At 40.2% G+C, this 23,766-nt stretch overlaps 2 protein-coding genes across 12 annotated transcripts; both read left to right on the top strand.

Moving 5' to 3' along the window:
• Window positions 1–1,722: 1,722 nt before the first annotated feature.
• LOC116044297 lies at window positions 1,723–17,348 on the top strand. 9 transcript variants are annotated; one of them, XM_035997353.1, is made up of 7 exons: window positions 1,724–2,136; window positions 11,102–11,155; window positions 11,304–11,403; window positions 12,879–13,560; window positions 13,725–13,794; window positions 15,713–15,909; window positions 16,969–17,348. In XM_035997353.1, exons 2-6 carry the CDS (start codon window positions 11,131–11,133, stop codon window positions 15,895–15,897), a joined length of 1,062 nt encoding a protein of 353 aa, XP_035853246.1. In that variant the 5' UTR covers window positions 1,724–2,136; window positions 11,102–11,130; the 3' UTR covers window positions 15,898–15,909; window positions 16,969–17,348. The 9 variants fall into 9 exon arrangements, with proteins under 9 accessions (XP_035853250.1, XP_035853246.1, XP_035853245.1 ...); XM_035997352.1 differs by having other exon boundaries at window positions 10,300–11,155; XM_035997354.1 differs by lacking the exon at window positions 1,724–2,136 and adding an exon at window positions 9,911–10,386.
• Window positions 17,349–18,741: 1,393 nt separating this feature from the next.
• bhlha15 (basic helix-loop-helix family, member a15) lies at window positions 18,742–23,737 on the top strand. 3 transcript variants are annotated; one of them, XM_031291304.2, is made up of 2 exons: window positions 18,742–18,878; window positions 21,370–23,737. In XM_031291304.2, the coding sequence occupies exons 1-2, from the start codon at window positions 18,848–18,850 to the stop codon at window positions 21,984–21,986; spliced, it is 648 nt and encodes a 215-aa protein (XP_031147164.1). In that variant the 5' UTR covers window positions 18,742–18,847; the 3' UTR covers window positions 21,987–23,737. The 3 variants fall into 3 exon arrangements, with proteins under 3 accessions (XP_031147164.1, XP_031147167.1, XP_031147166.1); XM_031291307.2 differs by lacking the exon at window positions 18,742–18,878 and adding an exon at window positions 20,261–20,412; XM_031291306.2 differs by lacking the exon at window positions 18,742–18,878 and adding an exon at window positions 20,420–20,565.
• The last annotated feature ends 29 nt before the right edge of the window (window positions 23,738–23,766 follow it).

The following is a 23,766-nucleotide window of genomic DNA, read 5'->3' as shown; positions in this document are numbered from 1 at the left end:
GCCTGGCTGGCCTGCATTTCCTCTTCGCTCGTGTTGCCAGCCAGTCACAGTCACTGCTGGCCTGCTTGTGGTCGTCCCTGGCAGTGTTTCCGCAGGCTGTAAACATCCTGTTATTATGGCCTCTGTCACTTTCAGGCTGCGCTCCATGGAGCTGTCTGCACTCACAGTCACCTTGTTCCCACATGCTACATTTAGCATATGAATAGCTCTGTTCTCAAAAGAGTGGTGCTTATTTTACAAAGATGCTGACAATCACACTCACACAAACGAATGTTCATAACTATTAGCTAATTTACTTACTAACTTGGGTTACACAATTAAAACTTAAGCAATGTGTCAACTAGTAAAGTGAAGACTGTGTAAATAGGTTGCTAGTCCAATCGAAAGGAGTCAACCATGTTAACAAGAAGTCACACATAACTTCCAAAAATTTGATTTTTTGGGGTGCCTACCAATCATTTGTAACTGTAGGTATGACTTTGTTTTATCTATATGGAAAAATATGGTAGGGAAACCCAGCTTTTTATCCTCTGTGGGGTCGTGGTCAAGATGATTTATGTTATAACTAGGCTAAGTCTGTACTTATAAAGAGATGGTGCAACTGTTTTCTAACATGCGTTCATCAGGAATTAATGTTCAAAATGGATAAATCATATGTTTGAACAAAACATTTAATTAACTGGTCAAATGAAAACCTCATCTTGCTAAAGAGAAACTTTTCATTGAATTTAAGTGATGTGTTGAATCTATTTAATATGATCTTTGGGGGGTGCCAACATACAACATTTTCAAATTCCAGGGTTTAAAATAAATACATTTGGAGACAGTTTATCCAGCTGCATTTAGGATTAAAGTCATGTCTTAGGGTTAATGTCATACCTGCATGATCACTGGTTGAAATAAAAATCTTAAAACACCATGTGGACACAACAAAAATTACCTGATGGGGACAGCATATTAAGTCATGTTACAGTGTGAGGCAGAGCCGTGCTTTTTTTTTTTCATAATTTGTATTTTTGATGATCACAGGGTTTCCCATTGAAACTGCAAACACAAGACAGCATCAACTAATGGCATTCAGAAAACAAAAGTAATTGCAATAAATCAGTCGATGGGAGTCTCTGGAAAAACCCCTGATGAGGAATTCCCACACTTGCAGGTGGCTTGGCAGTTTGCAACTATTACATACAGGAAATGGAGTGTGGTTAGCTGGCGAAGTTATAAACTTTTGCTCTGACAAAACACAAACCCTCCTCCCAGTATCTCTCTTCATCACATTTGACCCCTTTTGTGTAACTGAAATGCACTCAATGGGACTTTTGTCAACCTTTCCTGATTGCTAATGCCATTATGATTCGAAAAGCAGTGTTTTCAACAGTTTTAATCCACATATGTCTTTATAGCTCCCATGTGTGAGGGGCTGCTGGAGCACTGGAGTGACTGCGTCATACCGGCCTTAACAGGCAGCGCGTGTGGGCCCAAGACCTAGCAAGAGTGACGTGAGCCTGGTTTCCTCAGGATGGACTACAGTGAGGCCTGGCGCAACCAGAAGGGCAGAGGAACGACACAAACATCCTCTGCTCCCTCTCACGTACCTGCCCCCCTCAGCCTTGTCCCTTTCCATGCTCCGATGCTTGTTTTCAGGAAGACCAGGCTTCCTGCGTGATGGAGCGGTGGATGAGAGGAGGAAGAGGGGGATGGGACAAAGAGGAAAAGATGGATAGGGATGGGGCGGACGGTCCTGTGCACGTATTGATTTGGGGGAGTTTGTTGCTTTGGTTGTTTTCTTGACAGGCACAGGCAGCTGGAAGGAGTCTAAGAAACATGCACAGGAAAAGATTATAGTACAAATCTTTTAGCGTAAATAGAAAATTTGAACTTTTTTATGTCTTGCACCTGAGAGAAATCTTGATCCATGCGAGGGAAGCAGACAGGGAGCAGCCTAATGCGCCACTGGGCTTAATTTGAGGGAAATAAGTGCTTTTTGTGTACATATAAAAATCACGCAGGGACCTGGACATGGAATTTTCTACTGTTACATCCCTGACATACAAACTGTCCTGCTTTCTTCTCCCATTTGTGTTGGGAAAAAGTGAGCAATGGGACAATCAGCACAGGGCATGGAAACCAGCAGAGGTAAAGTATTACACAAACAGATAGTAGGTGGCATTTTACACAAATGAAAGAACCAGATAGTGTTAGATACATTCTTGTTATGCACTGAATTGGTTTGTACAAGTCTGCGTATCCATGATATGTAGATACAAAGCATGCAAAGCTTATTCTATGATTAGGTGAGCTGGTAGACATTAAGCGTGTTATTCAAGCACACTTTGACAGGATGTATCATAGATGCATTCACACATTCTGGCTTTAATGGGGATTTATTGTGTGAGATTTGGCTTAAAGGGCGGCTTTTCCCCTGTAGAATCAGTCATAAATGAACTAGTCACCTAAATTTATCTTTTAGGTAAAAGCCAAAATAGATCAACTAAAAAGTTTTTCAAATGAGCAGCATTGTATATTCACTGTAGAGACAGCCTGTGGTGTTTGTTTCTCATTCTATTCGCCAGTTTCTTTGCCTTTTTGTCCTTCCTCCTCTTTCTATCACAGTGTAGGTGACTTTTGCTGACTATATTGCATCATTAGTGCTCATATCTTTACAATACTGTATATGTGATGAACATGGTCAGGGTAGTTAGCAAGACACTGAACCCCAAATTGCTCCCAGCGAGCACACTAGCTCCCCATCACAGTTTTGCCACCATCAGTAAGTGTGTAAATGTGTAAATGAGAGACATTGTGAAGGAATTAGTCCATCTCAAGTTAAAGAGTGCCATATCAGTGCACCCCATTTACCATTAAATCACTTTTACGAGTACTTCTACGCTGGTTTAGTTCCAAATGTTGCTCTAGATAACTTTTGTGGAGGATGTCCACCCCAAAGAAACATTTATTTTGTTTTCGTGTTTATGTGTTAAGCTTTGGTTTCCTGCATGATCATTTACATTTGACTGCTACTTATTCGTATAGACGACTAGGCTAGTCTGTCTGTCACCACTTACGCATGCTAAAATAAATGTTTGCAAAGTCCGAAAAGTTAAATAGTGAGCCGTCAAGTGTATTTTTTCTGAAATATTGTGAATATCCTGGTTAGAACAGAAACAGGAGGAACACGAGGATAGGAAAATGTCGCTGAGATATTTTGCCCAGGTTGTGTTTCTCAAGATGAATATTTGTCAGTAAACCTTTTGGTTATTTGTTGATGTGGCTGTGGTTGTTGCTGTTTATCCTGATGAGAGAGTGCACGACTATCTTCCCTCACACCTGTTGCTGTATATCCTGATGGGTTCACTGCCCTGTTTACAACCTACACATCTTTACATCTTTGCATTATGGAACAGGACAGTTGTTGACATCAATAAATCCATTTTTATGTGCCATTCATGAGAAAACTCGCCTTTTCCTTGATGTTCACAGTGATCTTTAACCTTCTCTGTGTGGAAATAATAAATACAAAAGGTGTTCAGAACATGTGTCAAATTTCAGTAGAAACTATTTATCTTGATAGCTATTTTAATTCAGATGGTTGACTATGTCATCAGGTTAGACTTGTCCTGCTGCATGCTAAACTAAATCTCTAGTCCCTTTGTAACGTCTGAAGCGTTTGACTTCTCAGACAGACAGAAAGACCTGTTCATCTATACATGCATCCCTGAGGAAAGTGGTTGCTTCTCCTTTTTCCTGGGCTCAGTTACTGTCTGTTCTATTTCTATCTGACCAGCTGTGGTGTGGGCATGCCAGTGACGGGCCTCAAATACAGCCAAGACCCCTCCAACATTCACTTTGAGTCCCACCCTCCACCGCCCACTCTACCTAACAGTTATATCTCACTCCTGTTTTGGCACCAATCTTTCAATCTGTGTGGTTGTCTGAGGGATTCACTGTGTCTGTGCCTGTGTGTGTCTGTATGCATGTCACTCTCCTTTCTACTCTGTTTTGACATGAATCACTCAAGACTGGATGGGTGAAAGTTTGCATCTGTACATGCATAACATAATTTGTGTATGTATACTGTACTGTACATGGGCCCATGCTTGTATTTACAGTGTGCATGTTATTGCCTTTTAGGTGACATTTTGCCTTATATTTTTATATTTCTCTCCAGTGTCGGCCTGTAGCTAAATCTTCAGCCACTTGAATCTTTAATCACTTTACCATGAAATAAACACGTAGTAAAAAGTATAAATCCAAAGTGCTCTTTTCTCCCCAGAAGTCTTTGACTTCATATGTAAAAATATGATAGTCCGAACGGAAGCTGCCAAAATTAAAAAATAACTAAATAAATGACTTGATCAATTAATTAATATGTCATTAAATGTACCAAAAATAATATAAAAATAAATGTTAATGTAAATTAATTAATTGATCAAATGCGACATAAATTGATATTTCTGTTTTAACTACTTTCTTAATGTATTTATGTATTTATTTCTGTATTATTTTCCCTTTGCATTTCCCCCCTATTTATTTCCCCAAACGTATTTATTTCCGTAGTATTTCTTTATACATTTGTCTTTATTATGCAAATGAGGGGGCTGTCATTCAAAGTGTGCCAAGAAGCAAATTAAAACAGAAATATCAATTGATGTCACATTTTATAAATTAATTAATGCCTATTTTTTTTTTTATATTATTTTGGCACATTGAATGATATATTGTAATTAATTTTTCGAGACATTTATCTATTTTTAATTTTGGCAGCTTCCGTCCTTCCTGCAGATATTTCTCTCTAATACGTCCTGGTTGCTCTATTTCGTATCTGTTTGAGCTGTAACTAAGAGAAAATCCTGACTAATTACATTTTTGACTTAAATGTGCTGAGCTGTGCAACTGGATCAGTGCCTGATGAATACCAGCCAGCTTAGGATGCAAGTGATAGGATCTATGCTGGGACAAGACATGGTAAGGGGGTCGGTGGGTTTGGGCGGGGGGGATTAGGGACTCCCTTGGGCGTCTCCCCTTTGGAGAAGGGTGTAGGAGGTTGCAGCAAAGATAGTGGTGTGAGGAAGAGAGACTTGGTCTGGATTTATAGGTGTGCTGGACTGATGCATGTACGACAGGGGCGATTCTAGGATCAAACCTTTAGGGGGGGCTAAACCCCTAATGAGAATGGGACACGAATACAATGCCTTGCAAAAGTGTTAACCCCCCCCCCGGTAAATCAGTAATTTCATTAGCCAATAATCTCCGAGCTAGCTACTGAACAACAACGTCAGCTAACGTTTTTTGACACTATTAACACTATGATGGAACTAAACCTGACCCTTTATATGTCACAGTAATAACGACCAATTTGACACAATGTTCTAACATTCAGCAATTTTAGTTGCTTACGTTTCAATTTGGGTTCTAATCTGCCATGGAAATACCAACTTCTTCTCTGGGGACTACCAACGTTCAACTTTACAACCGCACTCCTGCTCTCCCTCTGACAGATTAGATAGAGTCTGGCACAACCACCTCCAATTGGCCAAAACTACATTTCTGTTAACCCTTTCCTTGACTGGGTTACAGGTGCATAGCATCGGCTACAGACACACAGGATATTATAACCTGTTTCAAGCCCTTTGAACCTGTAATTGTTTGACATGTTCGCAAACTCTCACTTGAAGCACCAAAATTGATTAAAAAAATATATAATATAATTTATTAATTAACTATTAATATTTTTAATATTATAATTTTTAGGGGGGTTGAGATGAAATTTAGAGAGGCTTGAGCCCCCTTAAAAAGGGTCTAAAATCGCCCATGATGTACGAGATACAGAAGCAAAGACCTTCCCTTAAACAGTTATCTACAAGAGATTTACCAGCCAAACCAAGTCTCCATATAAGTAAGGGTTTGACATGAAAGCATAGTGTCATGTTTCCTGTTCCTATAGCGTGAGGTAGTGTGATATACCCCTGGGCGGCGCCAGATTCCCAAATAAAGATATTTATGTATATTCCAGTGCCACATGTGTAAACCTCATCACATTTAAGATTAGCTGCTGAAACAGATCCGCTCTTATCTGATCAGGGTTGTGTGTGTGTGTGTGTGTGTGTGTGTGTGTATGTGTGTGTGTGTGTGTGTGTGTGTGTGTGTGTGTGTGTGTAAATGAGAGCTCTGTCAACGAGCGCTCAAACCCAGCTCCTCCATAAACACTTTAAACCAGTCAAGGAGTCCCACAGCTGTCTCGGCCTGTGAATGCTCAAGTGTGTGTGCCTATGTGAATGTGTCAGGTCAGAGGTCAGGGCCAAGCTTTTCAACACTTTTTCCACAGTCTTTTTTGTTTCACCCGTCAGCAGTCCTGACATTTCAAGTCAGTTCTTCCTCATTTGTGTGTGTGTGTGTGCGTGTGTGTGTGTGTGTGTGTGTGTGTGTGTGTGTGTGTGTGTGTGTGTGTGTGTGTGTGTGTGTGTGTGTGTCGACTGTGTGTTAACTCTGTCTTATGGCTGAAATATCATTTCACCCTGCTTAGCTGCTCCCTTAGCTGTGGTTTGATTACAGGCCGGGATGAGGTAAGTGTTTACATACATACACAGTTGCAGTCATTGCTCAACCTTTTAGAGTGCAGAACCAGAAATGGGCCCACATGAAGTGACAGACAGGCACAGGCCTTTCACCACTGGCTTTAGTACCAGACTGATATAATAATTTGAGTGTTAAAAGCTGTTGTCTTTTTTACACTTTGCTGCTTGTTCAGTAACACGACTAGTGCAGGTGCGATCAGAGCATTGTACATGTGAAAGCAATTTGCAAAAAGACTTTGATTAAGTCTTAATCAAAGTTAAAATGTTTTCCTTTATCCCTTAATCATTAAGGGACATCGTTTTTTTAACACTGCCATTGCTATGGCCTGATTGTTCTTAACAAGGGTCACAGTTTATGCTTGTGTGTGACATCCTCCACCTTATAACCCCCACTGAGGCCAACTGCTGCACTCTTCTGCAGTCTAGTGGTTGAACACTGCAATGACATATGCTGTAGAAAAGGTTTTAACTAATGGAAAACAACATGTTGATGGATTCATATGTGTGTGTTTGCTCTTCATTTGCAATGCTCTATACATGCAGACATTGCAAAAATAACAAATATGTCCTATAAATAATTTAGGCGCAGCAACACTTTCCACTCAATGTAGGTGTAGCTCTTGGTGCAAGCATTTATTTTTACATTCTAAAAATTTTCATATTTGTTGAACTGAGAACTTAATTAACACAGTGTGTATAGTGTAAACATGCATTCTCTGCTATAACAATTGTATCTACATAAATATTGTGCATTAATGTGTATTACTTAAAGGGTCCGAACATCTTTTTTTTTTGCATAACTTTGGAACTTGTATTTAGTGGATTAATAAGTATTGACAGTGTCACAGCTGAAATAAAAATCCATGAAAATGAGAGCTTTATAGTGTGCACTTTTGTTCAATTTCTACTACTACATTTTGATCCACTATCCTGCAATTGCAAGTCGTTATTATTTATTAATGATTGCAGTGTAATGAAAGCACTCTGAAATTACATAAAAATAACTAACTGAACACACTTTACACCAAGCAGAACTTCTATTCTGTGTGTTTTTTCCTCATTGACGCAACACAGTGCACCACAACACTTTCATTTTTTTCTTTCAGCAGGGTCTTATTCTGCCGTGTCAGACACACTTTGTCTAAACAAGATATGCATTTCTCCCTCTGTCATGAAATGGATTATATACGGAGAATGATGGACTAATAAATGAGTCTCAGTAATCCATGCTCTTATAGCACCAGTAAATAAATGCAGATAGACTTACGCCCACCCATCCAAACCCTCCCACCAACACAGACCCACCCTCCTCACCCAGCTTTCTTTCTCTCTCCTCCTGTCTCTGTCTCTCTACACATTTTCATACAAACACACACACTCCCCCTCTCTTTACACACACACACACACACACACACACACACACACACACACACACACACACACACACACACACACACACACACACACACACTTCTCCCAAATATGGCAGTGCCCTTGGCAGCAGTGGTGCTAGTTCAGGCGGGCAGAGTCCCAAGGTCTGGACTGAGGAAGAGCAGGTGTACTGCTGTCAACAGAGGCTCATAAATACTCCGCCAGCAATCCGAGATGGATTACACATTTATGTCATCATATTAAAGACACTCTGTCAGCAAACACTTTTAAGATCCTATAATCTCCCGCCTAAGAGAAAAGTCTACAAAGCGTTTATGACACGGCTCACCTCTGTGCAGCACAGCTTATGCTGATATGCAACAAATTAGTTATTCAAATTACAACCAGATGCATAGCTGCACCAGGCTTATAACATTTATAATGTAAAGGATGCATAAAAAGTTCCCCAGCTTACTTTAAATGCTTACTAAAGGGGGCATTTCTGCAGTTTTATTACTGTTGAAGCCACGCACCATGAACAAATATGTACACAACAGTGACATGTTTACTGCTCTGTGTGTTGTTATTTTAGTGTCCCGTTTCACTCCCTCTCGGCCCCTCTCCTCTGCAGCCGTCAGACCCCGCTCTGTCCAAATAAAGGCTGCAAACAGCACTACCAGCGTTCTGACTGGATGTTTCGCTTTCCCATATTACCCACAGTGCTTTGCAGTGCCCCATTCCATTGTCAGTGACTTGAGCTCCATGTGTCCCTCTTCAGGCCTTGAGTCTATCCTCCATGCTCAGAATAAGCCCAATGATCTCCAATTACCCTCCTCTCACGGATTGTTTGGTGTCACTCGCCGGCTGGATATGATGATTCTGCACCTGCAGTGTAAAAGGATAGCTCTCCAGTTCTCTAGGCGTGTACTGTGCACGTTACAACTCAATCGGAGCAATAAGATATAGCAGGACCAAACCAACTAATTAAAAAAATTCAAGCTAAAGTGCCACTAAAGTGCTTGGGCTTGTTCTCACCCTCTTTGGCACAACAGACACATTCTTTATTCTAGTTCACCTGTTGATACCCCCAGGGTCAGGTTTCCCTGTGGGCTGCAGGGAATTGTGGGACTGAGACATTTCTCTGTAGGCATGACGAGAGAGTTGGCAAATTAGCTGATTGGAAAAGATATTAGCCCACTTGATGGCTTTCAGCACACCTCTGGCTACAGAAGCCGAGTAGATCAGTGGAGAAACAATAATGACTGCTTTCTCCTGCTTAAATTAACTACTGCAGATAATAAAATACAAGTAGTCGGCTTCCTCAACTTCCACCCAGTCAGTCAGAAGGCCTGAAACCAAAGACTCATTCACTCATATCACTCATTCATATGACAGTTGGATGCAGAAGTTGTCGAGATATCAGATTATGAGCAACTCAGACCGCACACATCAATCATTCCTCCAATGTGAAAATAGAATGTGCCGGACCAAGCTCACATTTTTGCAACAGTGAGAAAGGCTTTCAGCTCCGGCAACTGTATCACATCCTCACATATACTGCTAAGTCCAGTGAAAAAAGAGTTGACTATATTGAAACACTGTACCGTAAGCAGTCAGAGTGCTCCAGCTGACCTGATATGGGGGTCGGTTGCTGGGTGACATGATGCCTCGGAGGATGACTATACAGGGAAGTGACGGGAAGGGAAGGGGGAAGGTTAGCAAAAAGCAAAATAAGAGTAAAGGCAGGAATGGAAGGAGAGAAGAGAAATACAGTCACTCATTCTGAAACACCATCTGTCCATCTCTATGTCTATTTTCTCTTCTTTTTTGCTTCAATTCCCCTTCTTATTCCCTTCTTTCATCCCCCTCTACTGGGAACCAGACGTGGAGAGAACGGTGACACTGTTGCCTTCTGGGAACAACGTCCTGATGCTGTTTGGGTGTTTAAAGCAGAACTCCAGCATCAGTGATTTTGTTGCCAGGGGGAGGACTATACCAGCGGGATTTTCCCAATAAATGTGGATTTCTGGAAGTTACATGATGACAATGATGATAATAATGATGATGATTATGATAAATAGACTACAACAGTACAACTGACAGCAGCAGCAAATGTACAGGAGCATGTACAGTAGCAGCAGGAATCATAGTAGTAGTATATAACAGATGAAATGATGTAACAGCAGTAGCATCAGTAATATTTCTGTTACTATTAGTAAAAGTTGTGATGTGATAGCTACATCAGTGGCAGCAACAGTACTGTGCGGGCCAAGTATCTCTTAGCCAAATATATTATTTTCTGGTTAGTTTTTGTTGTTGTTGTGGAAAGCCTGACAACACTGGTCTGTTGCAGTTCTCTCTTCAGTGCTGGCTAAAGCTGCCTACTACTGCTGTTCTGCTTTCAACCTCTGGAGAGAGCTAACGGTCACTGTTGCACTTGGTGAGACCATGCACCAAAAACAGACAATACAATACACACTTCTAGAACCCAAAAGTTTTGTTTTTCCTGTATGCAGTTGAATTTTAAATCTGACGAGTTTTCATGGTAAAGAACTGATCTTATTTTGTTTAGGTGAGATTGTGGTCTTCCTTTAGACTGAACTCAAGTCATTTCTATATTAAAGATGTGTTGTGATATTCATCATATCAAAGGTGGGATGAAATGACTGGGACATAATCACACATTGTAACACTTAACTCTGGTATACACATTTGACAGAATGAATCTCAAATGATTCTTTTGTTCTTGCATTAATATAACAGTTGCCAATTGTACGGCTTCAACCATACTGTTGTTTGCATGAAGTATAATGTATGTATGGTAGAATTACATTTACAATTGTGTTACATTAGACCAGATACGTTATTGATCCCCATCTTGCACTCTGCTACTGCAGAAAGGCCAGCAGCCTCCAGAGAGTGTACCGGAACTCTTTGTCCTTTCTCTGTGTTCACATCTTTTCTCTTCCTCTTCATCACCTTCTTTCAACCCCCTTACCTCCTCCGATCTACTCCCCTTATTTCATTTCCCCCCTCATTTATTCACTCTCTACCCCGCCTGAGCCCCCCCCCCCTCTTTTTCTGTGCATCCCTCTATCTATCTCCTCTCTCTCTATCCATATGTTTAGCTTGTCTCTTTCCGTGTCCTCAATAAGGTGTCTGCCGTGCAGTATGAGCCGGGGGAATGAGTGGGGCTCGCAGAATGCAAGGTAGGAAAAGAACTATGCTGGTGTCATGCGTGGTTGGATGCAGAAATTAAATGTGTTGCAAAATTTTTTGCAGCATCATGATGCGGCAGCAAGATTTTGAAGCATTGCATATCAGTTGATAGCCCTGTTCCTCTCTTTCTTTTCAAAGAGTTAAAATACTTCAGGGATGGAGCTACGTTGGTGATTTCATTGGATGGTTTGAATTGGCTTACTAAAAGGAGATGCAGTGACAAAGGAATCAAGAAAAGGTATTATTTTGATTTTTATCACTGTAATTGATGGCATGTTTTTGTGTCCTTCTTGCTTGTTGTGGTGGTAGTGGGACTTGTGCTTATAATCTGTCTCTCCCCAGAGCCCATCCACCTGTTACACAGTGAGGTGTTAATTTACCCGAAAACAGGACAGATTACAGGCTTCACGGCTGTGCGTGCGTGTGTGTGTGTGTGTGTGTGTGTGTGTGTGTGACCATGCAGTAGTGTATGTGTGTGTGTGTGTGTCCTTTCACATCCTTTACGTCATAGCTGCTGTGAGTCAGCTTCTCTCTTCCTTTCCTGAGTCACTCATTGCTCGTTGCTTGGTTACTGCAGAGCGGTAAAAGTTTCCTATTGCGTCTTTGTCTCCGCGGATGGATGGGCCCCGATATTTATTCAGGCTCTGGAGTGAGTGGCCAAATAACGTATGTGTCTCTGTGCATGCATGCGTTTGTGAGTGCACTGTTTCCTCCAACGGACAAAGGCTGATGAATCAGTTTCAGTACATCCTGTTGTTAACAGACACTCAAGGGCTGTCTGTGCACTGCCTCTGAAAATGTCCAATGGATTCAAAACATAAGAGAAATAAGAAATTGCAATGAGGTTGGATTTGTCTGTAAGAGGAGATTATCTTGAAACAAAGCCTAGATAAGATCTTAGCTCAAAGTATAACCTTTGGCCAGGCACCAGTCACTTTATACAATGTAATACTGTCAGTGTTGGGCAAAATCCTTAAAAAGATATATGCCACCAAAACCGTTGACTATTGTTATGACACTACTCTTCTATTGATATATGCCACTTACAAACATCATGTCGCCCAGTGGCAATTAAAACGTCTGCAGATGCCGTTTAAAACTGGTAGCTTATTGTATTGACAGATAACCACTCCTCTGATGAAACTGTCATTCACATAATTCTCTATTGTAAGTGGTAATTGAGTTATCTAAAGCTAGACCAGGCTAAATATTAGTCCTCCACAACTAACATAGCCAGCGTACTTGTTGGACTCAAACAAGGTCTAAATGACCAAACTAATATTAAATCTCATATGTATCATATGTGTTTCTGGCCACATTAAGACCATTATTTACTATCTTTTAGCTCTGTTTTTGGTCTCTATCTATTAGCTGCTAAATGGGGGCAGGAAAAGCACAGGTGTTACTAACAACAGTAAGGATGGCTCTCTTCTATTCAAGTGAGCTAAACAGAATTCATCAGCGTTAATTGTTAATTTGATCATTTACACGTGTGCTTTTCCTACTGTGACATGTCAAAATGTATTAAGTAAAAAAAAGCTTATTACCAATAGGAACAATGGCAAATACTACAAAAGAAATTATTTTAATATATTGGAATTATTCGTTAAACTCCAAAAACAGTTAGATTTTCTTTACTTGTTTGTTTCAAGATGATGAACAGAACCAATTTAAATACAAGTCTGAATGAGTCATTGTGCATCATTCATACAGGAATGAAGAGCTCCAGCTGTTGATATCCTCAGGTCAGATGATCCAGGCCGATGAAGAGCTGCAGGCGATCACCTGCATCCTGGATCAAAGAGGAAGTGCAGCCCCTCAGTTATGGAGGAACAGCGACTGCAGATCAAGTTTGGTAACGCGGCCTCTGCCCTTCTCTACCTCCCCTCGACATTGCTGTGTTCCGGAGGAGCCCCCACATCATTCAACGCTCGCTTCTTTTGTCTCAGAGCACCCAAAGGAGGCCCCGTGGACAAGACTTATTTTAAATATGCAGGACATTTTCAGTTTGATCAAAAAGGATTTAAACATTATGACTCAGCAGGACACTGTTACAACGGATCAGCAGAATAGGTTCATCATTTTCTGTGATCAGGACATACCACTACAACGTTTTGGTGACATTTGCTACACTGAGGATTGTGGGACATCTAAAGGGGATACTGGTTGGCATATCAGCGATAACAACTCCACTGCCCACGGTCCCAACACCAACAACTCTAATGGGAATCAACATGAACTGGTTATCAGAGACAATTTTAACAATCTTAAAAGTCTTCAGAAATCCTGTCAAATCTACGACGCTCCAGGAGTATTGTCTGGGAGGGACACAAATCTGAAAAAGAGGAAGAGTGTGTCCTTTAATGATGATGTCATGGTCTACCTGTTTGATCAGGTACTGTTACGCTGTAGCTTGGTGGGTTTGAGGCTTTGTTTTTCACTGGGCATACTATAAAGGTTGAATACTTACTGACCACTCTATTGATCCATACCAATGTTATGGCACTTGCTTTGTTTCCTGTTTAATATCCACTGACTATCCACTGTTATTATTCTTAGGAGAGTCCCATCGTGGAACTGCACTCTGAAGCCTGCACATCTCTGCCAGATGTCACATTGGAAGACAGTGGTACTATATTGAAGGATGATGATACCAGTGAGTCTGCATGTTTTATCCTATTAAAGGGGCGCTATGCAGTTTTGGCCATTTCTTCGCTGTTTTCTCGCAGGTTTCTCTGTAGAGCTCCCCCTACAGCTTCAGAATAGATATTTGGCAGCTCCTACGTTTACTCCTATGTGTCTGACTCCTCGCTCTGTCAGTCTGCCGTTTCCTCTTTCTCTGTTCCTCCGACAATGCTTTCCTAGCTTTCTGCTTCTTTATTGCCGGCTCAGCCACGACGATAGTGTGAAAAACTCCATTGCTACCTTGTTAGCCAGGTCCTGAATGGGTGTATGTGTGCAGTGCCGTGAAGCAATTTGTTGCATCGCAAGACCTGATACCACGCGATACTTCCTGACACTGAGGCCGACGTTGTTGTTGGGTGGTTTTTCAGCTCACAGGCGCTAGGGGGGAGCGAGACGACCACCATTCAACTTGAAAAAAGTCATATAACCATTCCAATGACTCCAAAGCTGTTCAGCAAAGGTAAATTAAGCTAAAAAAGACTGCATAGTTCCCCTTTAACTACACACTGTGCATACTTAACATTACTGCTGACCATTCTGCAGTAGTGAAAATAAGTTAATTTACTCAAGTACTACTTAAGTAACATTTGAGGTACTTTACTTCATTTCATACCACTTAAAAAAATATTTGATGTTTTACTCAACTACATCAATTTGACAGGTATAGTTGCCAGTTACATTAGAAATTAAGATTTTTATTACAAAATATATGATGAGTTCATAATATGATGCATTAAACTACCCAGCACTACATAACACATGTTCAATTAACTCCACCACTACCAGCTACAACAGTAAAATACTTAGACATTAATTCATCGCTAATAAAGTCCTTTAACGCACTGAGTATTAGTGCGTTATACTAAAAGTATTAGTTTTACTTTTGATACTTCAAGTACATTTTACTAAAAATATTAATTTTTTTTTATTATATAAAAATTTTAAAAAGCAACATATTCAGTGCAGGATTTTTTACAGTGTGGTATTGCAACATTTACTAGAGTAAATATGTTATATCATATTTCAATGCATAACTTTTATTTCATTCCTCCCAAGAAGTCCCATAGTTTTAGTTTGTGTCAGTGTTTTGCACTGAAATGAGCATCGGCCTTTAATATAATAATACATTTCTGGGTGAAAAAGAATATTGGAACAAGATGTCACGACAGATTATTCAAAACATACACAGTTCTGTTGAATTGACTGTGTTTAACAATCAGTGATGTTATTGGTTGGAAATGTATAGAGTTTCTATTACTGGTCCAGCTTGAATACACAGAAATATACTGTAACAATATATAGTATATTTTACAAAAAACAATCATTTTGTAATTTATTGATAAATAAGGTAATATTTTGACACTAAAATGTTTTTAGGCTACAACATTTTTTGTCACATACAGCAAACATCTCCTCACTATCCGCTAGCTGCCTGTCCCCTGAACACACTGTAAAAAAAAACGCGGTCTCTGTAGACAGCCCAGGCTCCACAAACGGCAACAAAAACAAACTGTGCCAACCTGCCCAACGAACCATAACAAACAGTGTTCCAGCCAATAACCGACAAGAAGGATTTGGGGGGGGGTTAGTGTGCGGAAGGGAGGGGGAGGGGACGGGATGAGGAGGAGGGAGGGGAGAGCTAGCCTCAGTTTTGTTTGACCATACTTCGAACGTCAACAAGAAGTGACGTCACCAACACATCGCTTAGAGCACCTTTAAACTGAAATGCGTCTGACAATGTAACAAGATCAGGGCGGGACACCACAAGGGTTAACAAACTTTACTGTTTGTAAGTCCTGCTAAACCCAGATGCTGCAGGCTATTGACACTTCTTTGTCACTAATTGTGTGTTTTGCCCGCAGGCTTGGAGTGGGAGGACGACTTCTCAGCTTTGGAGAAGAACTGCCATTTTCAGTGTGTCAGACACTCTCAGCAATACCCCCTTTCCCTGCCGACACAGACCAGCACTGCTCTGTCCCGGCGTTTCTTTCTGTCCCAAACCTGCCTGTTCCTCACCCATGTCACTGAGTCAGACCTTGAGCTGTGAGATGAAGGCAAGGCAAGGCAATTTATTTATATAGCACAGTTGATACCCAAAGGCAATTCAAAGTGCTTTACATAAGCTTTTAAGTCTTGACTTAAAAGAACAACAGGGTTGGAGCAGGTTGTAAGTGTTCTAGAAGTTTATTCCATAACTGTGGTGCGTGAAAACTATAAGCTGCTTCTGCATGTTTCGTACTGACCCTCGGGACAGTGAGTAGGCCTTTCTCAGATGATCTTAGAGCTCTGGATGGCTCGTGACAGAGCAGCATGTCACACATGTACAGGTATTTTAGTCCCAAACCATGCAGTGCTTTGTAAGTTAATAACAACATTTTGAAACAAATTCTCTGATTTATAGGAAGCTAGTGCAAGGCTCTAAGAACAGGGGTGATGTGTCCACATTTTCTGGTTTTAATGAGGACTCTGGCAGCAGCGTTCTGAATACGCTGCAGTTGCATTTTTTACAGAGACCTGTAAAGACACTGTTACAGTAATCAAGTCTGCTAAAAACAAAGGCATGAACAAGTTTCTCTAAAACCTGTTGAGACATGAGTCATTTAAGTCTTGCTATGTTTTTGAGATGGTAGTAGGCTGATTTTGTAATTCTGTTAATAGGTTTTGGATTAAGTCAGAGTCCAGAACTACACTATACAGAAGATTCCTGACATGGTTTGAGGTCCTAAACATTAGGGCTTCAAGATGAGCACTAACATTTGATTGTTCATTTTTGGCACCAAAAAGAATTGTCTCAGTTTGGTTCTTATTTAACTGGAGAAAATGATGGGACATCCAATCACTGATTTGTTCAATGCATTTATTCAGTGACTGGATTGGTTCATAATCTTCTGGGTCCTTTGGGTTGATATGGGCCTATAATTCTGCATTTGTGAGGTGTCTAAGTCTTTATTTTAAAAAGATGAAGGGTTATTTACACATGTATTGAGTTGTAGGTGCTGGTTTTTATGACAGTAGTGGTCAAATGCAGTCTTTCTATCACATCTGATCTGCCATCAGCCAAAGGCCAGCTTACTGTCACTATGGCCTAATGTGACATCCACACTTGTTTTTCTTTCAGACAGCCAGCCTTGAACCTAATGGAAAAACTGACTAATCGTCCAGATCTCGTCCTCTTCACATCTAACTCATCTCCCCACCTCCCTCCTCTTTTATGATGAGTCAGGGATTTTAATGGCTTTTTTCTTCCCTCTCTGGTCCAAATGGATTCAAAGCACCTGCCGTTCATGACATCACAGCCACGCAGGACTGTGTGACAGTGCATTCAGCTTTCACAGTTGTTTGTATGACAAGATCACAGGCTATGATGTGTTACACGACCAGCTGCAAACCTCTGTGGAAGCTGCTTTTCATGCCATTGGATCTGAGCTGTGAAATAGAAACATAAATGTTGTCAATTCTAATAAACTTAATTTAATAAATTGTCATCTTTGTCTGAAATTCTGTGTTATCTTTAAATTGTTGTATTCAAGAAGTTCCAGGTTAATCTTGAAATACAAGGAGTATATGTTGTTTATACAGTTTGTTTTGCTCAAACAGAGCATGCTTGTGGAGGCCCTGTTTGCTTGCCTCATTACTGAAGTGTATTCAGTTCAGAATTTATCAGCAGCTGTAACTGAATAAACAGTGTAAGCCTTAGGGCCATTGGAGCCCGAAACTGAACAAACTAAAAGTAATAGATAATGTTTCCACAGAGCCAGCATCAGCGAGGTTTGGTTGATTAGATACAGTGTACCTGAGGAAGAAACAGAGAACCTGGCAGGACCACACACTCACACACACAGACACACACAGACACACACACACACACACACACACACACACACACACACACACACACACACAAACTGTTCAAGGACACCAAAAGCTAAAAGTGTTTGGGAACGTCACACCTGTAGCTACCTGCGATTGTTGTTATGTTTGTGATATTCTAACATCAGTGTTGCTAATAGCTGAATTATACTGTTGTTCTTTGACATAATTCATAAACTGCTCCTGGGTAATGTCCTGTTTTCAACTGCAGGTACTAGAAAGTGTATTATTATCACTGTTTCCTTTAAGCTAACATGCTACCTAGCCTTAAAATGTAGCATTAAAAAAAGAAAGCATCTGAATTATTCAGCAATACTTTCTATTTTGGTAGAAACTGAAGAAACAAAAATATGAATTCATTAAACATTTTAGTTACTGCTGCCACACTGTTACATTGCTTGTTGTGCTACATTTTCTTGTTAAGCGGTGCTTGCTAGCTGCTAGCTCAATCGTGGCTTTTCCTCAGTGTGTCATTGTGGCTCCGAACGTTCATTGTTTTATTATGAAAATAAGATTTTTAAATCCTCCAATTTAGAAATCATTATAAAGGTGATGAAAATGTGCATAGAAAGAACACTGGCATTAGCACTATTAGCATTAGCATTACAGTAAAACCTTTGTTGTTTAGAATATTTAAATGCATTTCTGAAACATTAAAGAAGAAAACCTCCTGTAAATTGATCTATGATAACAGATCAGTCAGATTATTAACAAATAAAAATGATAAATGGTAGATACAGAGAGCCAAACTAAAAGCCTAGCTACTTTTCAAAAATGTGTTTAAACCAGTTACTTTTACTACAATTTGAAAACAAGTGTCCTTTCTTAAAGTTAGGAGTTTAAAAAATGTACTTTCAAGAATCTAATTTGATGTTAATTGTCAGTTTTTTTTGTAGCTTTTGATAGTTTAAGAATATTGGAAAACTATACACTATAAGTCTGGAAAAGACCTAGAGACTGTGGGGTATTTCTGATTACCATGTGAAACATGATTTAACTGAATGGTCAGTCAGTATATCTCACTGCCATGACACCACCCTGTCTCTACTCCACTATCTTTCACAGTGGGAACAGACAAATAATCCCAACTGCCAACAGTTGTGTTTGAGCTCCCAGATCAAACAGACATGGAGGAATTACTTCAGATCACACATACAAGTGGGTAAGAGGTGTTTGTAGGTGATTATTCAAAAAGGCTTATACTTGTGTTCTGTTCTTGCATGTTTGGTGTCTTTGTTCCGTTGACAGTAGGTTGATGATCTATATTAATGCTGGGAAAACAACAGTGCAGTGTAAAAAGTTTAAAACCGTTTGTCTGGTTAAAAACAATGGGACAAAGTTAAAATAAGACCTGGCCCTGCTTCTGTACATTCAGGTGTAGCCTGAAGGACTGTATTCAAATGAAGCAGTGGAAGGTGATAAGCCACAATGGAAATTATGTTAACTGCTTGGAGTTAAAGGAGTGTACGAGGAACTCTTTTAACTCTTTAATCTCTCTGTACACAGTCAATTCAACAGAACTGTTTTTCTTTTTAAATAATAACCCCTTATGTTTTGAATAATCTGTCGTGTCATCTTGTTCCAATATTCTCTTTCACCCAGAAATGTATTATTATATTGAAGGCCGATGCTCATTTCAGTGCAAAACACTGACACAAACTAAAACTATGGGACTTAAAAGTTATGAATCGAAATATGACATACCATATTTACTCTAGTAAATGTTGCAGTACCACACTGTAAAAAATCCTGCATTGAATATGTTGCTTTTTAAAAAACTAGTAAAAAAAAGTATTTTTAGTAAAATGCACTTGAAGAACTGCCATTTTCAGTGTGTCAGACACTCTCAGCAATACCCCCTTTCCCTGCCGACACAGACCAGCACTGCTCTGTCCCGGCGTTTCTTTCTGTTCCAAACCTGCCTGTTCCTCACCCATGTCACTGTGATGTGACACCATGTTGATAATATGATGAAAATAATATTTGAAAAGAAAACACTGAATCATTGTATTTTTTTTTTATTATTCTATGCTGATTATCAGCACAAAAGTAACTAAGTTAACTAACTTCAGTACAATTTTGAAGCAATTGTACTTTATTTGAGTATTTCCTTTTTATGCTACTTCATAATTCTACGCCACTTCATATAATAACCCTAACCCTACATTTATTTAATAGCTGTACTTTTAGATTTTACCTTGCATACAAAACATTTGATCAGTTCATAAAATATAATGCCCTGATACTGATTTAACCCCCCAACAGTATATAAAGCAGTTAAAATTAGAAGTACTGCCTAATGCATCAATGATAATGAACTGATAATAAGAGATACTTTATATTTTTATTAATTTTTCTTTTAGTAAACATTTTAATGCAGGACTTTTACTTGTAATGTGTTTTCATAGTAAGTATTGCTACTTTTACTTAGTCTTAGTAAATTATCTGAATATTGTTCCACCACCAAGTGCTAGATTATCAAATACAATGGTGAATAAATATTTGATTAAGTGCCTTTATTTTCTATTGGATATAGCATTTTTGGACACTAGTGTTGTGACATTGTGCAGCAGCAGCAGCAGCAGCAGCAGCTGCAGCCTGTGTGCACATTAAGGACAGAGCGCAGAGCTGCAGGAGTGGGCTCGCTCTCTGATTGGCTGAACAGCGCTACGTGTACATCAGTCAGCTACAGGTAGCTCGCTTGTGACAGTTATCTGCGCGCGCGTGTGTCTGCTGTTCTCTCCGCTCTTTACTTGATATGATGATGCTTTGAATGACCGGCTGCATGGTGGATGATTGTTCTGTAAACCCTAAAAGCAGGATTAAAGTTAGCTTAACTTCCAAGGTAAGACTTTTTTATTTTTATTTTGTTAATCCGTTTCATTCACTTTTAATGGCTGCTATGTGTGCACCATTTAGCCTTCATGTACAGTAGGCCTACTTCAGTGAATGAAACTGACTTTTGCCTGTTTATCTCATAACAGTTATAGCACTAATGTAGGGGTGATTAAACTTGAGTTTTAAAAGAGAGATGTTGATTGAGAAATACCCTGGAGTTTATTTCTTCTTTTTATTGTGTGCACCAATCAATGTAAAACAACTTTATCTATAGCAGTTTAACACATTAGCATATATGTTAATATGGTTTAAAGAAATTTCCATTGCTTGTGAACCCACTGGGGTGAATCTATTCAAATTGAATTGAATTGAATTTACAACTAAAGCTACAGTAGATTTCAACATCATGACCGACTTCAGGAAGTTCATTCATCAATAAAATATTTTAAGCTAAACATCTACTGGTTGGTTAAAATGAAGTCAAAGAGAATTGAAGGTGAATGAGCTGAGTGTTGGCTGGTCTCTGTTTTTTTTTGTGAGTGTAACCTTGAAATGGGCATTATCGCAGGGCCGTGGGGATAAGAGAGGCGTAGATTAACAGACCAACATCATGGAGTTTTCACACTGCAAAAGGCTGATTAAAAACAACAGGATGCAGGGCTGTTTGAGTTGAAGAGAGGCTTATTCAGTAATTGGGGATTACTTGCTGACTGGGAGAAGACTGTATAAAAATACTTTCAGGACTTCATGCTAAAAGGCCACTTTTGTAAGTTTTTCTTCCTTTCTCTAACATCCCCATCTTTTCTTCCAGGCCTGTTGAAGCTGCGAGATCTACACTGTCAGAGAGAGAAAGGTGAAGGAGGCAGCAGGATGAAGTCCAAAGGGAAGGCCGTGAAACCATCCAGGAGGACCTGGTCTGACCCTGAGCCAGAACTAGAACCAGACACAGAACCAGGTTCTAGTGAGCAGGAAGGCTCAGAGGCCTCTGTCCGGATTGGTGGTTCGTGGAGGGGGTCGCTGAGGGGCGGGGACGGCAAGCGCCAAGGAGGTGGAGGCCGGCGGCGCAGGCAACGTGGCTCCAGCACCAAGGAACGCAGCGTCCGCCGACTAGAGAGCAACGAGAGGGAGCGCCAGCGCATGCACAAACTCAACAATGCCTTCCAAGCATTGCGCGAGGCCATCCCCCATGTCAAGACCGACAAGAAGCTGTCCAAGATCGAGACACTGACCCTGGCAAAGAATTACATCAAAGCCTTAACCACGGTTGTCGTGGACATGTCAGGGGCCTGCCTGCCTGCTGGCGGGGTCCCTTCAGAGGCCAGCACTGCCAAGCTGCTCCAGTGCTACCAACAGCACCTGGAGGAGGAGGGGGAGAATGATCTCACCCAATACCTCACCCACATGCACAGCTTCAGCCAGCATAGCTAACAGTGGCTGTAAAGGTGGTTTGAAGACCAGGAGGTTGTCTCCAAGGCAGAGAGGTGTGGGGTTACCTTTAGGGCCAAATCTCAAACTTTATCCAGTTCCTTCAGGCGCACGTCTCTGGGATCTGCTCAGAAAGTGGTTTTCTGTAGGAAATGGGTGCTGACTTCTGACAATAAACCCATGCTTGACCACAGCAAAAGGTGGGGCTGTCTAGAACTTGCCCTTCCTGCAAAATATGGAACGCCCTAGCAGACTGCACAGTGAAACGCAGATGAATCATGGTTATGAAGAGTGACAAGACTCATTTGTTAATGTACTCAGAAAGGAAGGGCTAATCTTTCGCCATACTGTCTTTTTATTTCTCATCGTCTACAGTTTTAGCTGCATGGGGCTGGAGCTTGTTCTCTTTTGTGTTATCTTCCGATCTTCTTGTGTGTTTTTTGTTGTTGAGAAACCTGTTGAGCGTAGCCTCTAGTCATAACTGTCTCATCCAGGATGAAGAGAAAAGCAAGCAGCAGACATGAATATTAAAATGTGGAAGCTAAAAAGTGTTTGCTCATGACGAAAATCTATCACGAATTTTAGAACACTTGTTTTCTTACAGGTTGTGCACCCGTTAGCTGGAAGGCACAGATGATATTTAAAGTGTGTGTTATTTGACTTTTAGATGTATCGAGGCAGGACTTGGTAGTGAAAAAGATCAGGAGAAACTATTTGAGCAGTTATTATCAATAAACACATTTATTTATTGACAAGGACTGTTACTTTGACAATGCACAACACTTGAGAAATGTACTCCACAATGTCAACAGCACTGATGTGTTGCACGCTACAGTAACACAGTATGATGTTAGTTATTCACAGATAAAACAGACACATCTCTGTATACGTTCCACTTTTCCAAAGGCTGCATTATATTTAGACAGTACATTATGATAAAGGGGAATTTAGGCAGCTGTTGACATAAATTTATCCCTGAACGGTTTCATCAGTGTGTTTAAGAATTTATTTTAATGGAAAAAAAACTGTATTTTGAATGAATTGCTCTTTGGCAAATGTACAAACACTACTCCACCTTTATGCATTACCATTGCAGCAACCACTATACTTATTAAATAATATATTTTTCAGATTTATAAAAAAAATATTTTTTTTAATATTTTCTTTGAATTGCTCAGTCAGTCATTCTACCACCACCAGGAAGTAGACGGCATGCAAATGCAAACATTCTCCTGAGAAAGAGGAAGGTTCAGTTGTAGCATTTCAACCACAAGACTTTTAAAAGTAATCTGCACTTTTCCCTTATTTACAACGCTAACCATTGCACATACTCCATGACAACATAATTACATATCTTTTTAGAAAAAATGTACATCTTGCTAAAACATCAGTCAACTGTTTTTACAAGGCAAGCAGCCACCACCACAGGTAAATAAAGCCAGTGCAGGTCTTGTTCCAGCTGGTACATGCTGGCTCCAAATAAATACTCCAAGTGCATTGAAGTCAATGGGAAAACCTTTAAATTCCTTACAAGAAGTTACAGTGTCAGTTGTACCAATAAAAACAGACTAAAGCTTACAGTATGCTTTGGTGCGCTTGCCCTGATTTACAGATGTCTCAGCCTATCACACTCAGGCTGTTTCTTGCCTGTCTAAACTCAGCTTCACACAGGTTTCACAACATTACCCTAAATTGGATTTTCTGCCTCCAAATTGGCAGGATTGTTGCATCCAATACACCCAAATTTGGGCTTCGAAAATTCCTCTCAGAAACCTATACGCAA

The sequence above is a fragment of the Sander lucioperca genome, chromosome 22, assembly GCF_008315115.2.
Source record: "Sander lucioperca isolate FBNREF2018 chromosome 22, SLUC_FBN_1.2, whole genome shotgun sequence".
Classification (NCBI taxonomy): Eukaryota; Metazoa; Chordata; class Actinopteri; order Perciformes; family Percidae; genus Sander; species Sander lucioperca.
The sequence above is the reverse complement of the archived record's forward strand: the minus strand, read 5'-3'. Positions and strand labels throughout refer to the sequence as shown.

What these genes read in the sequence shown, in the direction of transcription:
- bhlha15 (XM_031291304.2), top strand. Translation starts at nt 18,848, where the DNA reads ATGGAGGAATTACTTCAGATCACACATACAA. An exon ending in ACTTCAGATCACACATACAA is followed by an intron (nt 18,879 to 21,369) that starts GTGGGTAAGAGG and finishes CTTTTCTTCCAG; the next exon opens with GCCTGTTGAAGCTGCGAGAT.
- LOC116044297 (XM_035997353.1), top strand. Translation starts at nt 11,131, where the DNA reads ATGAGTGGGGCTCGCAGAATGCAAG. An exon ending in GACAAAGGAATCAAGAAAAG is followed by an intron (nt 11,404 to 12,878) that starts GTATTATTTTGA and finishes TCATTCATACAG; the next exon opens with GAATGAAGAGCTCCAGCTGT. An exon ending in TGTCACATTGGAAGACAGTG is followed by an intron (nt 13,795 to 15,712) that starts GTACTATATTGA and finishes TTTTGCCCGCAG; the next exon opens with GCTTGGAGTGGGAGGACGAC.